Below are 16,759 nucleotides of genomic sequence, written 5' to 3'. Positions count from 1 at the left end.
CGAAATCCTCTGTGAGGATATGGCTTCTCCTCACGCCCTTTCTGCCATAGCAACAAAGAGCCTTGGAGATTTTCTAATGGGTCTGGTTCTCGGCAGGTAGAATGCCAGGGCATGCCTGACATGAAGGGAGTGAAGTCTCTTCTCCTCGGAAGAAGTGTGGGGCACTGGGAAGAATACAGGTAAGTGTATTGATTAATTGATGTGGAACTCAGACACAATCTTGGGGAGGAATTTGGGGTGTAACCTAACAGAAGGCTTCTCCTTGTGAAATACTGTATAAGGAATATCTGCCATCATGGCTCCCAGCTCACTGACCCTTCTTGTGTGTGGCACCTTTCCTAATTGTAAACTGGGGCTAATTCTTGCTTACCCTGGTCAGGCTGTGAGAATTAGTTAGTTAATGCACCCAGGGCACTTGGGGGATGTAAAGGGCTGAGTTTTATTCTGAGGATATCATGAGGGTGCTGCCTGTTTACAAACTAATGACTATCTCCTGGGCTGAATAAGCTCAGAAGCAGAACAGTGAGGTTTTTACAGAAAATACAATCCAAGGCCAAAGGCTCTGGTGTTTGTTGGCACGGGGTACTGTTGGGTCATGGCACATGTGGCCAGAGATTCAAAGATCGGGCCTGCACGTGTTGAGAGGATAAGGTTAAGGTCTCATTGAGTCATTGCCCCAATGACCAGTGAGAAGGTCCTGATCAAGATCTTCATAAATCGAATCAAGGTCAGGTGTGTAAAGATAGAACTTGGGGGGAGGATGGCGCTAATCGCTGCTAGGTGTACTCACAGTGAACTGACAGCTGAACCTGAGGTCTTTGAGAAGAGGAGATAGTCTCGGATAACTGGAACACCCACAATATCAAGTGAATGCTGGTGGCAACATGTCCAGGCCAAAAATCACCACCATTTAGCAGACTCTAGTAGGATCCTTCCTGCCTGGGGTCAGGATTTCCTGAACAGGGGTGAAGCATGAGCGTTCTACCTCTGACACCCATCCAAACACCAAGCTGCGAGGCGGAGTGAATGCTGGTTGGGGTACTTGACTTTCCCCCCATCCTGAGTTAAGAGATCCTGAAATGCATGGATCCTAACAGGCGGGCACATGGACATCGTCAGGGCTCTGTGAACCATAATTGTCTGGGCCAAGGGTGTGAAGAGGAGGATGGTGGCTCTGTCACGTTGAATCTTCCATATAACTTCTGGTGGTAGGCAGATGGGAGGAAAGGCATATCTGAGGTCGTCTGTCAGGGAAAGCATCGCCCTGGGAGTCTTGGCCTATGGCTCCCCTGGAGCAATATAGGGGAATTCCCTATTTACATTGAACTATCAATGAGCCAGCTTTTAATCCATGTAATGTGTGTCGTGTTAATTTTATAGTGGTCTAGCTTTTAACTAAAATATTGTATGGTACTAAGTCAAATACCTTACAAAAATCTAAGTATTACTTTTTCTACCAATCTTTGTAAACTCATAAAAAAATATCAAGTTAGTTTGACAGGATCTATTTTCCATAAATCCATGTTTATTTGCATGAATTACATTATCCTCCTTTAATTCTTTATTAACGGAGTCCTGTATCAGCCACTCCATTATCTCGCCTGGAATCGATGTCAGGCTGACAGGCCTATAATTACCTGGGTCATCCTGTTTACCCTTTTAAAATATTGGCACAACATTAGGTTTCTTCCAGTCTTCTGGAACTTCCTCAGTGCTCCAAGACTTAGGGCACGTCTACACTTACCGGAGGGTCCGGCGGCAGGCAATCGATGTTCTGGGATCGATTTATCGCGTCTGGTTTAGATGCGATAAATTGATCCCGGATCGATCCCGGAAGTGCTCGCCGTCGACGCCGGTACTCCAGCTTGGCGAGAGGAGTGAACGCGGCATCGATGGGGGAGCCTCCCTGCCACGTCTGGACCCGCGGTAAGTTCGGACTAAGGTACTTCGAATTCAGCTACGTTATTAACGTAGCTGAATTTGCGTACCTTAGTCCGAAGTGGGGGGTGAGTGGGGACCAGGCCTTATTGAAAAATCAACATTAATGGTCCAGAGAGCTCCTCAGCCAGCTCTTTTAAAACTCTTGGATGAAAGTTAAGTGGACCTGCTGGTTTTAAAATGTCTAACTTCAGTAGCTTCTGTTAACATCCTCCAGAGATACTAGTAAGTTTGCATGAGGCATAAATCAGGGCAGAGTTTGGCCCATAGCACCTTTCGAATACAAGTGTGATGATGGACTTGTCCCGTAACTAACAGTTCACAGTAACAACATGCTAACCATACCATCTTGCAGCAGCATTGTCCTGGCTCAGTCCTTCTCCGCTGATATCGCTTCCACCGGCAGCTGTAGAGCCCCGCCAGGCAGGAGACGAAGGGCTGATGTTCATACCGCTGCAGCAAGTGCCGACGCACCACCTTCAACTTCCCAAACTTGAGCTTCTTGAGACTGACGGAACTGCTGTCCATCTGAGGGGGTTTATCTCATTTTCCCTCTGAAATGAAACTGAAAATTGTCAGGGGACGTTTGTCCCATATATGCTCTTGCCTCCCTGGACAACACATTTCATGTAGCCTGTCTGACTAGCAGATTTTGCCCTGAGTTAGACCTACTGTGTAATCCCATTAGGTCATCTGTTCTCCTGCATGTAGAAAACTGAATGGAAAAAGAAACCTCCAAAGGATGAGCTGCCAGCCTCCTCCGTTGGCCTGCCAAGACAGATTTCAACCCTCCACAAAGACTTTCAGTTTGATAAGCCTGGAGGACAGCTCCAATTGTGGCAAAGTGCAATTTATGCGATGGACAATGAAGCTGAAAATATTTAAAAATAATTTGTGCTTTCTGAGGAAAGAAATTAGAATAACTATGACATTATTCTTGGAGAGTATTTCATCCCCCAAAAGAAGATGGGCTTTTACCAAAGGATGCAGAGACAAGCAAGAAGCATGGTGGTCTTTATGAACCGGCAGAGCTTTGAGACTTGGGCTTGTCTAGACATAAAAGTTGTATCCCTATCACTATAGGGGCTGGTGCCTGATCTATGGATTGTGTATTAATTATATTGATTACTTAAGAATCCCCAGTTAACACTCTGAGGTTTGATAGGTACCTGTCCAAAGATCCAGCCCAGTGTTATTAAAATTACTGTTCAGTTGGGAACCACAGTGTGCACAGTTGCAACACCCACTCTTAGGAGCCCTTCTGTTTTTGTAACCGTTTTATTAAAACAGTCACCAACACTCTAACCCAGCAAGGTAGATAAAGAAAATACAGAACGTACATCTGAACATCCAAATACTCACACCATCCCTTGCAGAACAACCTGAAATGTTAATCATTATCTTCCTCAAATAACTTTTATAATATGTTATACTTACACCACTACACCTAATGCATATTCAGCAGGGTTTTTCCCCCGCTTCCTTATTTGTGTTTCCTCACCGTCCTACTATTAGCGTGACCTTATCCATAGGTTAGTTTATTAATGATCTCAGCATATTGTCATATACATCAATTTGTTGCCAAGGCAAGTTTGTGGTTATGCATCTGTGGATGTTCTTATCCTACAATATACAAAAGCTGGTATCCATTCATATTCCTGTGGTTACCTAGTCATATACAAAAATCCCCTGAATTTAATATTCCCAGTTCCTCAATAACTCAGGGTCACTGCTGGGTAACTCACTCATGCTAGGGTTCATAGGCCTCAAAGCCTTATGCTAACTGCCCAAGGAAATGTCTTATAGGATGTAGGCTTATAGGATCATTGCTTTACTGCCTTAACTTATGCCTATGCCTTACCTAGCAAATAGCTATAGCCTACAGGGTTCAGGCTTTAAAGAGTGCTCTTGGTTTTGTGAGCAAAAGGTATTTCCTGCTATATGACTCTCTGTGTTCAGAGATACAGAACTTTGTACCGTTCTTTGTAAAAAAACAAAACTGCATCAAAGACATACCTATTACCAATGTCTACGCCCTACTGGTTCACACAGAGGGCCCCAAATTTTGACTAGCCACTCGGGTCAAAAAGGGGAAACACTGTACCTGTATAAGACACCTTTATACAGGTACAACTATAACCAGGCCAGAAGTTGTACCACTATCATTATATCAGTAAAAAACAAAATCACTGCTCCCCCTCCCCCACAACCAGTTATATTGGTACCACTTTTAAGTGTGGACTGGACCTTTAGTTGCAGTAAAGAGGACTACATAGGAGATGATTTAGTAATTAGGTTTTAAACACAAAACTTTCAAAAAAATTATAACTAACATGTGAGCTCACTTTGGAACAGACAGTGCAAGTGGCACAACAGTGTGAGCTAGTGAAAAAGTAATTCACCTGAGAAAAAAGTAGTGAGATTATGGTGCAAGAAGTAGAAAAAAAAAATCACCTCCCATGGGCGAAAACAGAAGCACCATTAAAAAAAGCCTCTTATGAGCACTGAGTTAGTTGGCAAAAGCGATTTTGTTATCTTGGAGAGCTTGGGAAGTGATAGTGTGTCACTTGATACATGTTACCTGTTTGGATCTGAAATCAGGAATGTCTCCTGCAAGGTTTAGTAAGTCGCACAGGGCTCTGCTTTCTTTACCTAATTTATAAAATACAATAATAGTTAAAAATAGAAATGTGCAGTTCACACTTTCCATCCTTATGCATATTTCCACACAATGAATTGCTTGTGAATGACCTACAGAGCAAGAGTTTATTTTTTTTATTTGAAGTTATTTGATAAATCATTTGAAACAATGGATACATTCAAAAAATCTTCTGAGCCATTCATAGACAATTTGCCAACAGAAGAGGAGGTGAAATTGGTCAAATTAGTTACCAAACTCTATCTAATATGTTCTGTGTGAAATTCTCTCCTCTGTGGTGATGCAAATGAGATTGAATTATGGCTGTGTGTGGTTCATGCAAATCTATATATGAAAAAGATTAACACAGTATCACTACAGCATTGCCAACACCAAGTGTTCAAAAATCATGGGTCAAATCTCATAATACCATGAAATAGCTTAAAAAAATAAGAGCTGTATTTTTTTTTTTGTCATCTCAGTTTTTAAGATGTTAGATTACATTCAGGTCATATTTTCAAAGCTTTTCTCTGCAAACAGAAGAGCTAGAAACGTCACTTTTTCTTTGATAAAACTGAGATTCTAAGTCAATCACTTGCCTCCAAGGCTTGCAGCTTTAAGAGAGACACCAAATATCACAAGAATCACAATAAAATTGCAGAACTCGATGTCATTATTTATATAATGTCAGAAACGTGCTGTATGGATTACCAATCAGTCTGAGCATTACCTCTGTCCAGGAGAGTTACAGCAGATCTAATGCTTTTATTCTATTTGCATAGCTTACGTATTTTGCATCTTTCCATTAATGAGTCAGCTCCTGTTCTTGGATATTTGGGACCCGGTTATTCCTCAGTTTTTATTCAGTCCTTACTTGGGGTTTGATCCTCCACTACTGAGGGCAACAGAAGCTTTGCCATTGGGGTCGATGCAAGCAGGATCAGGCATTTAGACAAAAATGGGAATTTGCCTAATAGGGACCTCAGGATTTGGGCCATTTTTACTTCATGCATTCCCAGAGCAGTCTTAGAGCTCCCAAATCTACAAGTACGGGTATCCCATAGGGCAGAACCTGCACTCCATGTGCACCCAACGCCAGTGACTTTGGAAGTTTGACATGTACCAGGAATGCAGAATCAGGCCTTTACCATGTATCGAGGTGCTTATCTGGTTCCATCACCACAGTATCTGAGCATCTCACAAACATGAATGAATTTACTCTTCCAACGCCCTTGGGAGTAAGGGAAGAATTAGTCTGGGCCTCAGTTCAGCAAAGCACTAAGCAGACGCTTAACTTCAAAAATGCCCTGATGAACTGGAGTCTTAGTTTTTCGTTATAAATCATTTCCAAAACCCCATCCCCAACCCGCTAATAATTTTTTTAGCAAAATTAAAATTGAACTCCCCCTAGTGGCGTGGGGTGAGCAGAAGTGAACGGAACATACAAGAGGCACTTTCACTTAGCTCTGCATTTTGTAACTTGTGTAGAAAAGTCAACATTTCATTCGCCATTTCACATCCACCTCACGTCACATTGCTGCCAGCCGCTATTGCCCCTAGGTGTCAACCTTACTGCTGTTTGGGTTTCTCCTTCCCATGTACTGTCTGTATTTCAGACCATTTGTCCCCAGATCCCTTAGCTTCATTTTTCCAGACTGACTGTGCTTTTCTTTGCCCGGTATTGAAACCAGCTTGTTATTAACTCTCTCCCGGGTCTCTATAATCTTTTCACACTGAACTGTCCCCCAGCCCTTGTCTCTGTTTGCCCTGTCCCTTCTCTTTTTCTACTCAGAGACCTGCTTTCCTGCTTCTCGCTTCCCAGTGGCTGTCGCCCAACGGACACAGAACTTTCCAGCCTTGGTTCCAGGAATGTCATCAAGCATTAGATCAGCTTATCTTAAAGGGCCAGTAAATTCTAAAGGGGCAATAAAACCCGGCAGCTAATATATCAGCTGGCATAAATTGGCATAGCTCGACTGAAGTCAATGGATATATGCTAACTTGCACCAGATTGACCATTAAGAATCAAGAAACCCACATAAATCCCTCCAGATTTTTGGTGTTACTGATGAGATGAAGTTGTGCGGCCTTTGTGAATGGGATTTGTTGCATCTCTAACACTGGTCAAATTAGACATTGGTTAGATTGGTGACCACCTGCAACTATTATGACCTACAAGACTATAAGTTAAGCAAACGTATTTGTATTTATTGTTACCTGTCCGCCACCCCTGTTTGTTTAGTCACCTGTTACAATCCTAGAATTAGTTTTATCAGACAGAGACTGTCAGTATCTGGTGTGATTAATTTAGATGCACTCAATGGGCTAACAGTGTTAACATAACCTTTAAACAGTGTTAAGCAAGGTTTGGGGTTGGATATGCGGAGACGGCAGCCTGCTTAGTATCACGGCAAATACACTCTTCAACATCCTTTTAACCTTTTATTAAAGATAAAGAAAAGAAGGAAAAAATAGTTAAAACATTTGGAACATGAAGTATGGAATTAGGCTTCCATTTTAACACTATCCCTTCTTCCCTCTTTCTTTAGCTGGAGAGAGTTTATAGGAGGAAAAACCTCCTTGTTGGACAGTCTCAGAGGGTATCAACATGGCAATAACTGTCCTTTTGAGGCAAAGAGAAGTTGGTTGAGATGAGCTGGAGCTGCTGTTATTGCTTCTGTTAACTCTGATCCCATTTCATCCCAGTTGGTGGTTGGGATTCTGCTGGAGCTGGTAGGGATGCCGATGTCACCTGAGTCTCTCTCTCTCTCTGGCCTGATCTGGTCAGGACAGGCCCCCGGATTAGGAGGAAGAAGGGCTGGGATCCCAGGAGAGGGTGGGGGTGGCAGCCATGAAGCTTGCTCCAGTAGGTGCAATCTGTTCTTCCATATTTCCCCCTCAAAGTCTCATACTTTTAGGACCCACAAAGAAAGTGGTTTACCAGGCATGATCTTAACACAGTCCTTGACTTGTATCAGTAGCCTATTTGTTTAGACTAGTTCAGTCTATCTCCCTTTCGTTCCTTTTCCCAATGACATTTGTTATTACAGGTTATTGTGACAGCTCATGAACTTTCATGTATTTTTTACCATTGAGCTCCCAGTTAGGATAAACTTGTAGGCCCATTTATCACAACAGAAGTCATTTTTCTTTCTAGCCCTAAAGCCTACCATGGCTGTATACCAATTACCTCAGAGAAATTGGAGGGGAAAGTCTCAACTTCATCTGTTAGCAGTGTAAGGCTACAGAATATTATTACATTGGGGCAAGGGAATCCTCCACAATTCCTCACCAGCAATCTGTTTATATGCTAGGCCAGTGTTTCTCAACGACTGGTCTGTGGACCAATGCTGGTCCCTGAGATCTCCCTGACACAGTTTAGGAAGGCAGCAAGCCGGTCCCTGGTATAAAAAGGTTGAGAAACACTGCTCTAGGCCCTTGATTCAGCAAAGTCCTTAAGCCAGGGGTAGTCAATAGGTGGAGCAGGGGCCAAATCTGGATCGCCTGATGCTTTTGAACGGACCCAGAAATCTTTTTATTTACTTATTATTCTCATTATTGTTATTTTTTATTATTATTTTCTCTGAAGTCTGGATCTTGCCCAAGACATTTGGACCTTGACAAAAAATAATTGACTACCTCTGCGTTAAGCACATGCTTAAAGTTAATCACCTGTATAGTCCCAATTGAAGTCAGTGGGACTATGCATGTGTCTAAAGTGAAGCATATGTTTAAGAGTTTTCCTGAATCAGGACCAAAAAAAACATCCTTTGAAAAGTGAGGCAAATAAATAAAAACACAAACTGGGCTGATTAAAGTAGGCACCTAAATGAAAATATTCTCACTGCTGACTTCAGTGGGAGCAAAGTTCAGACACCACTGAGAGCTTATGGAAATCCCCACTGGGGTGGCCTGATTTTCAGAAGTGCTGAGTGTGATGTTGCACTCCAGAATGCTTTATAAAAATATGTTTATAAGTGTGAATATGATGTACCTGGAATATGCTTTATGCAAAAGGTCTCTTGTAAGGTATTACAAAGCTTATAATCTACTGAGTGTGTTCATCCTATTTGTATGTATGTATCATTCTTGTATCTAAAACTAGATATATGAAGTATTACTCTGAAGTCCTATTGTAATTTTGCAAAGTGTGGGCCATTAATGTTGGCTTGGAATCTTGATGGCTCCCATTAACTAGGACAATTGGTTGTGAATGTCTCTGTTTACTTGCAAAACTTCCTGCAGACCAGCTCTGGAAGAATGAAGACTGATGTCTTACAGTGACATGTGATCATGTCACCTGAACTGGAATCCATCTTTAACCTGGTGCTTTTCCATTTAGAAGGAGTGGTGGGAACCCAGAGAGAGAGAGAAAGGATTCCCGCCTTGTTCCAAAGATATAAAAGGAGGTGGAACAGAACAAAGGGGGCGGCCAGTCATGAAGAAATCCCCTAGTTACCACCTGAGCTGGAACTAACAAGGATTGTACCAGGGGAAAGGATTGGGCCCAGACTAAGAAGGAGTCCAGTCTGTGAAAGAAGCTTATTGGAACATCTCTGAGGGTGAGATTTACCTGTATTCAGTTTCTTAATGTATTAGGCTTAGACTTGCGTGCTTTGTTTTATTTTCCTTGGTAACTTACTTTGTTCTGTCTGTTATTACTTGGAACCACTTAAATCCTACTTTTTATACTTAGTAAAATCACTTTTGTTTATTAATTAACCCAGAGTAAGTGATTAATACCTGGGGGAGCAAACAGCTGTGCATCTCTCTCTGTCAGCGTTATAGGGGGTGGACAATTTATGAGTTTACCCTGTATAAGCTTTATACAGAGTAAAACGGATTTATTTGGGGTTTGGATCCCATTGGGAGCTGGTTGTCTGGGTGCTGGAGACAGGGGCACCTGCTAAGCTGTTTTCAGTTAAGCCTGTAGCTTTGGTAGCATGGTTCAGACCGTGGGTCTGTGTTGCTGCAGGTTAGTGTATCTGGATCAACAAGACAGGGTTCTGAAGTCCCAAGCTGGCAGGGAAAACGGGCTCAGAGGTAGTCTCAGCACATCAGGTAACAGTCCCGAGGGGGTCTCTGTGACCGAACCCGTCACATTGAGCATCTGTAACTTATACCAGTCAACACTAGCTGCAGGCATCCAGTACTTTGGGGCCTTCCATAAATAGGAATTCAGACTTCTAATGTTAGGCACCCTGTAGCAGGGTGTTCACCCGCTGCCGGCCTGAAAGGGTTAAAAGCCAGCCCTTGGAGAGGGCTGGGGCTGGGAGCCTTTGGCTGGGCTGATTGGGGAGGCACTCTCAGCTGTGGCCACGCCCCAAACAGACCCAGCTGGCCGTATAAAGACCAGGAGCAGACACACAGTCTCCTCTAGCTGTACAGGGAGATGGGCCTGGCTGCTGGGGAGCTAGAGAAGGTACCTGGAGTGAAGCAGGGCTGGGGGAAGGCCACGGGAGCTGGGGAGCTCCGGCCTGGAAACCCCTGCAGGCTGCGGCCTAGTATAAGGCCAAACAGGTACTGGGGTTGCAGGGGACAGCCCAAGGCTAGGCAGAGGCAGCAGGTCCAAACCCCCCTTGCCTGTGACGAGTGGCAATTAGACTGCAGTCCGCCCCAGTGAGCGGGGGGCTAGATGGGGCTGGCAGTAGCCATATACTGAGGCAAGGTGGGGTAGTGGGTGGGGGTTCCCCTGGGTGGGGGTTCCCCTGGGTGGGGGTTCCCCTGGGTGGGGATACCCAGAGAGTGGGGGTACTGCCTGGGGGGCAGCACCCTGAGGAAAGGGGCACCGGGTCTGGGAGGGACACGGGGGCCAAAGCAGTGAGTGGCAAGACTTCGGCCTGCAGAAGGCGCTCCAAGGCTGGAAAAAGAGCTAATTTCCAGGATGCCAACAGGAGGCTCTGCCGGGTGAGTCTCACACACGATTACACACCCACATAGGAAAATACTGGCCAAAGTAAAATGTTGCTCTGGACCATGTTACGAAAGGAGAACATTACCGTCCCCACCCCACACCCTGCTTTCGCCCCTTCAACGGCACCTGCTACCTACTCTTCCTGTATTACCTGACAGGTATGAGAGAGTTGTATGCCTCACCTTTAAACAAGTGCTGCAGGAGGGTTCACTCCTGGGACCCACACTGGGGCACTGCAGTTCCATGGCGCTACTGTCAGTTTGCGGGATCAATCTCTCTCCAGTCCTCTGCAGATATGAGGGCATGGATGGGGGAGGTTTCTCTCTCAGAACAGAATACAGAGGTTGGCACATCTCCCTTACAAGACCTTATTCTTTGACTAATAACAGAAAGGGCCAAGCCTCCACTGATCAAAATAAAAATGGAAGTGAGCAAAATGTCTTGCAATTCACAGTGCTGGCGTCACATCAGCCTCTAGCCCACTGCATGGGTGCCACAAGACAGTAAGGACTGAAGCCAGAATGGCTCCTCCGTGACACATCTGAAGAACTGCCGTGCATTCCGCCACAATTTCCTCCCCTTCTCCACCCACTGACCCAGCTGGACAGTTTCTTTCAGTACAGAACTCCAAAGCATCCCTCGCAATCCTGAGGGCAGCTCTGTCCATTAAAGTGATCAACCTTTTCATTCTAACAGCATTTCTTCATTACCTAAGTTGCTATCACAGATGGTTACATTTATTCTTTTAATGTATTTTAATAGAGAGACTATCGTACAGTGACTCACAAAGCAATCTGAAGAATTAATACAGTGGGGCGATGAATGCAGACTGCTGTAAAAGTACTTTAACTGCCGTCATGGCCAGATCTTGCAGCGTCTAGTCTACACGCATGCAAAATCCTCCCATTACAACTTTCTCCAGAACTCTGCATGAAGCATCAGCTGCAAAAACCTGGGCCAGCACTGGTATCATGGAGGCCTCAATTCTTTATTATATTGATATTGTCCGTTGAGATATGTCTACATTGCAAGTGGAAGGCATGATTAGCACACACAGTCAGACACGAACTAGCTAGATCAAAGCTAGCATGAGTAACAATAGCAGTGAATCCATGGCAGCATGGGCAATGGCACTGGCTAGTCTCCTGAGTATGTACCTAGGTCCCAATAGGGCAGAGCTTTACACGGGGGCTTTATCATTACTCAGTCTGGCTTTTAGCTAGCTAGATTAAAGCTGGGGTATGTCCACACATGCTGCAATCACACCTCCTGGTTGTACTACAGAGCTAGGACTATCGACCACGCTGTGCTTGTACAGTGTGCACAGTGGGGCCTCGTTCTCAGCTGGTTCCTTGCCCCTACCACAATACAAATAATAAACAATAACAATAGTATGCTGAGGGGTGCTAATGGCTGCCATCAGCAGAGTCTTGCACCCAAAGACAACCATAGATCTTGTTAAAGCCGATGGATGAGCCAAGCACACTCTTTCAGTCTCAAAAGAAGGTGCAATCAAGTCCCTTTATGTAAAAACAGCTGAAGCTGCCCAAGGCACTAGGCTGCTGGGCAGGACAGAGGTAAGCCATGTAGAACTAAGGGGTTTCCCTGGTGGAAAATACAGGGACTAGGATATTGGCTGTAGCCTGTGTGTGTTGGAGGCAGAAAGCCAGGAGAAGTAGTTGTGGACATGATCCTGAGAGAAAGCACAAAGACAGAGCTTCTTGGGCACAGGGCTCTCTGGAGTGGCAGATTTGGGGATTTCTGAGCACAGGAATTGCCTCAGTTTGTTTCTACTGTGTTCAGGAAAACAAGGCTGTGTGTACGTTTCTGTAAATAAGCAAGATTACACCAGAAATATACCTGACTCACAGCATCAATTTCTCATTTCTAAGCAGAAACAACCCTGCAAGGCCTGGGACATTGGCTGACCACCAAAACGGGTAACATGACACAGCCCCACGGGCGTACGCAGCACTGTACAGTGAGTGAACCGTATGGACCAGTCAATGGGTCCCTAACTCAGTGTTCAAAGGCACATGTTAAAAACAAGGCAGAAAGCAGAGCATGCACACAATGGAGTTTGGGCACCAGAGCTGGAATACTTCATGGCAGACGTGGGCTTCCAGACATCTGTTGAACAAGGAAAGGGAGGGAGCTTGGCATATACAATACTAGACACTTAAGCTTGAAAATGCAAGCAGAGAAATGAAGGGGTAAGAGCTAAGGGTGGGCTAGAAAAATAAATAAATGGGCAGCTTCAAGCATGGGCCCAGTTCTGCAAAGTGTCTCCTAAGGAGAGTCCAGCTCCCTCCACAATTGCAGTAACTGCTCCTATGAAAGGGAGGAGCAAATTCCAGGGCAGCCTGAAAGGCTCCATTAGGGTTAAGAAGGTGTCAGAACTTTTGAATCCTCAACAGGATCTTCTCCAAACCTTTCATTTTCACTGTGGCCTCCCTGGCAAAGCCCTTGGCTCTATTTCCCTACCCTTCACCTCCTAAGTTCAGACCCATCCTTCCACCACACTCCCATGAACCCCGTGATTACATCTCCTACTGACATTCCCTTCATATGCAGGCTCCCTACAATGCTTCATCAGGCTTCTGCAAGCTCCCATGGACGCCTTTGCCCTCAGCAGAGTTCCCCATAACCCTCCTTCCCCATAGCTTCACCCTTGCAAACTCCCAACATCTCCCACCACTTCCCCACACACGTCTTTGCTTTGGCTCGGAAGCTGCAAAAGCCTCCTTCCTGGGCCCTGACTACACAAGAAGCTTCCCAGGCTTCCAGAGCATTTGAATTCAGAAGCAACTGAGCCTAGCAGAGAAGCGATCACAGATGCTGGACCTGTACATTTATACAGGTGGCCCATGGAATAGCACGGCAAATAAAGGGCCTAAACTAAAGGAAGTGCGAACTAGGATTCAGAGCAGTTCAGCCATCACAAGGGAACAGAGGAAGGCCCAACTCGCAAAACTTGGGTCCAGATGCATATCTGAGTCAGAAATTTCCTAAAGTTTAATGGGGGGGGGGGAGGAGAGGGGAATTGCTGTTCAAGCCCCTCTCCACTAGTGAAGGGTACATCGAAACTGTGAGAGAATGGTCCACATGGGAGCCAGAACAATCTGAACCCCTTCGCTGGGACAACAACATGAGGCCACGTGGCCAAGAGGGGAGCAACGTTTAGGAATATTCAGTAAATCGAGGCGTAAAAGAGGCAACACACACTTCTGGAGTCCAATCTTCTTCCTAGCACGGAAAGACTTTGTTTGCTCACATGTGAGCATAAGAACGGCCATACTGGGTCAGACCAATGGTCCATCTAGCCCAGTATCCTGTCTTCCAACAGTGGCCAATGCCAGGGACCCCCGAGGGAAGGAACAGAAGAGGTAATCATCAAGTGATCCATTCCCAGGTGAGCTTCTCTTTAATTACGGGCCTTTTAACAGGACTGTTGGTTTCCCACTGTTTGAGTGAGGGGATAAAAAGCGAGACAAATAGTCCTGATGAGGGAAACGAAAGACATCCATTAAGCCACACAGGCCAAAGGTAGACTTTACTATGAACAGGAGACCATTTGAATGTTTACAAGAAAAACCTGCCTCCTTTTTTTTAATACAGTATGTGCTTTAGGGCCCATCAAGCTTTATGGGGTCGAAGGGGTATAAATGAGGGCAGAATTCAGTTATTGGGTTAAAGGAGTGCTGACTGCTTTATTACCAGGGCTTCCAACCCTACCCATCCCACATTCCACACAGCCCCTACACACACATGCTACAACATTTGGTAGGTGGGTTGGCATGGCTTTTTCAGCCATTACTAACATGCCTACACAGTACACATGGCCATGGTGTTGGATGTTAGACAATAACAGATCTGAGTCACTCGGAGCTGGGAGTGCTCTCAGCACCTCGGAAAAATCAGGCCACTTATTTGGCTGGATCTGAGATGCTTAACTTTAGATGCCCAGGTTTAAAAATCTTGGCCTAAGCACCTGGCCCAAGGGGACACAGGAAGCCTGACACAGAGATAGGAAACCAACAAGGAGTCTGGTAGCACCTTAGAGACTTAACAGATTTATTTGGGCATGAGATAGAAAGAGAACCCAGAACTGCCTGCTCTGACTGTACAACCAACCTGCCTCATTTCCAAGAGGGCTTAGAGGAAAGTGGTACTCTAATACATGGCTATGGGCCTCACTATAAGAAAATGGATGGAGACAGACAGATGGATTATTATTATTATACAGACACATTATTAAGGGCACAAGAGCAAACTATCGCACTGCGTGGAAAGATAGGAAGTATGGAAAGAGACCACCCTGGCTTAACCAGGAGATCTTCAATGATCTAAAAAACAAAAAACAGTCCTACAAAAAGTGGAAAGTAGATCATATTACAAAGAATGAATATAAACAAATAACACAAGTATGTAGGGACAAAATTAGAAAGGCCAAGGCACAAAACAAGATCAAACTAGCTAGAGGCATAAAAGGTAACAAGAAAACATTCTACAAATACATTAGAAGCAAGAGGAACACCAAGGACAGGGTAGGCCCGTTACTCAATGGGGGGGGAGAGGTGTTAATAACAGAAAATGTGGAAATGGCAGAGGTAATTAATGACTTCTTTGTTTCAGTTTTCACCAAGAAGTTGGTGGGTGATTGGACATCTAACATAGTGAATGTCTGTGAAAATGAGGTAGGATCAGAGGCTAAAATAGGGAAAGAACAAGTTAAAATTACTTAGAAAAATTAGATGTCTTCAAGTCACCAGGACCTGATGAAATGCACCCTAGAATACTCAAGGAGCTGACTGAGGAGATATCTGAGCCATTAGCGATTATCTTTGAAACGTCATGAAGACGGGAGAGATTCCAGAAGACTGAAAAAGGGCAAAAAGAGTGCACATCTATAAAAAGGGAAATAAGGACAACCCAGGGAATTACAGACCATTCAGCTTAACTTCTGTACCTGGAAAGATAATGGAGCAAATAATTAAGAATCAATTTGCAAACATCTAGATGATAATAAGGTGATAAGTAACAGCATAGATTTGTCAAGAACGAATCATGTCAAACCAACCTAATAGCTTTCTTTGATAGGGTAACAAGCCTTGTGGATAGGGGTGAAGTGGTAGACGTGGTATATCTTGACTTTAGTAAAGCTTTTGATACTGTCTCACGTGACTTTCTCATAAACAAACTAGGGAAATGCATCCTAGATGGAGCTATTATAATGTGGGTGCAAAACTGGTTGGAAAACCGTTCCCAGAGAGTAGTTATCAATGGTTCACAGTCAAGCTGGAAGGGCATAACGAGCGGCGTCTCGCAGGGATCAGTTCTGGGTCTGTGTCTGTTCAATATCTTCATCAATGATTTAGATAATGGCATAGAGAATACACTTATAAAGTTTGCGGATGATACCAAGCTGGGAGGGGTCGCAAGTGGTTTGGAGGATAGGATTAAAATTCAAAATGATCTGGACAAACTGGATAAATAATCTGAAGTAAATAGGATGACCATCCCCTGTCACCCTTTCCCAGCTTCTGGCAAACAGAGGCTAGGGACACCTTCCTTGCCCATCCTAGCTAATAGCCTTTGATGGACCTATCCTCCATGAACTTATCTAGTTCTTTTTTTGAATACTGTTATAGTCTTGGCCTTCACAACATCCTCTGACAATGAATTCCACAGGTTGAAGAAATACTTCCTTTTGTTTGTTTTAAACCTACTGCCCATTAATTTCATTTGGTGATACCTAGTTCTTGTGTTATGAGAAGGAATAAATAACACTTCCTTATTTACTTTCTCCACACCAGTCATGATTTTATAGACCTCTATCATATCCCACATTAGTCGTCTCTTTTCCAAGCTGAAAAGTCACAGTCTCATTAATCGTTCCTCATATGGCAGCCGTTTCCATGCCCCTAATCATTTTTGTTGCCCTTTTCTGAACCTTTTCCAATTCCAATATATATCTTTTTTTGAGATGTGGCAACCACATCTGCACGCAGTATTCTAGATGTGGGTGTACCATGGATTTATATAGAGGAAATATGATATCTTCTGTCTTATTATCCATCCCTTTCTTAACGATTCCCAACATTCTGTTAGCTTTTTTGACTGCTGCTGCACATTGAGTGAATGTTTTCAGAGCACTATCCACAATGACTCCAAGATCTCTTTCTTGAGTGATAACAGCTAATTTAGACCCCGTCGTTTTATATGTATAGCTGGGATTATGTTTTCCAATGTGTATTACTTTGCATTTA

At 44.2% G+C, this 16,759-nt stretch overlaps 1 protein-coding gene across 3 annotated transcripts in view; it reads right to left on the bottom strand.

Annotated features, from left to right (window-relative positions):
- The window catches only part of GDPD4 (glycerophosphodiester phosphodiesterase domain containing 4), an 84,711-nt gene that overhangs the window by 50,468 nt on the left and 17,484 nt on the right, over positions 1 to 16,759 (bottom strand). Inside the window, exon 2 of one of the 3 annotated variants that reach the window (XM_054015807.1) lies at positions 2,284 to 2,503. In XM_054015807.1, coding sequence (XP_053871782.1) covers positions 2,284 to 2,466 — 183 coding nt within the window. In that variant the 5' untranslated portion in view covers positions 2,467 to 2,503. Of the gene's footprint in view, positions 1 to 2,283; positions 2,504 to 16,759 lie in introns of those variants that run through there. The other 2 variants (XM_054015808.1, XM_054015809.1) reach the window with 2 other exon arrangements.

This window comes from Malaclemys terrapin, chromosome 1, assembly GCF_027887155.1.
Source record: "Malaclemys terrapin pileata isolate rMalTer1 chromosome 1, rMalTer1.hap1, whole genome shotgun sequence".
Lineage (NCBI taxonomy): Eukaryota > Metazoa > Chordata > Testudines > Emydidae > Malaclemys > Malaclemys terrapin.
The sequence above is the reverse complement of the archived record's forward strand: the minus strand, read 5'-3'. Positions and strand labels throughout refer to the sequence as shown.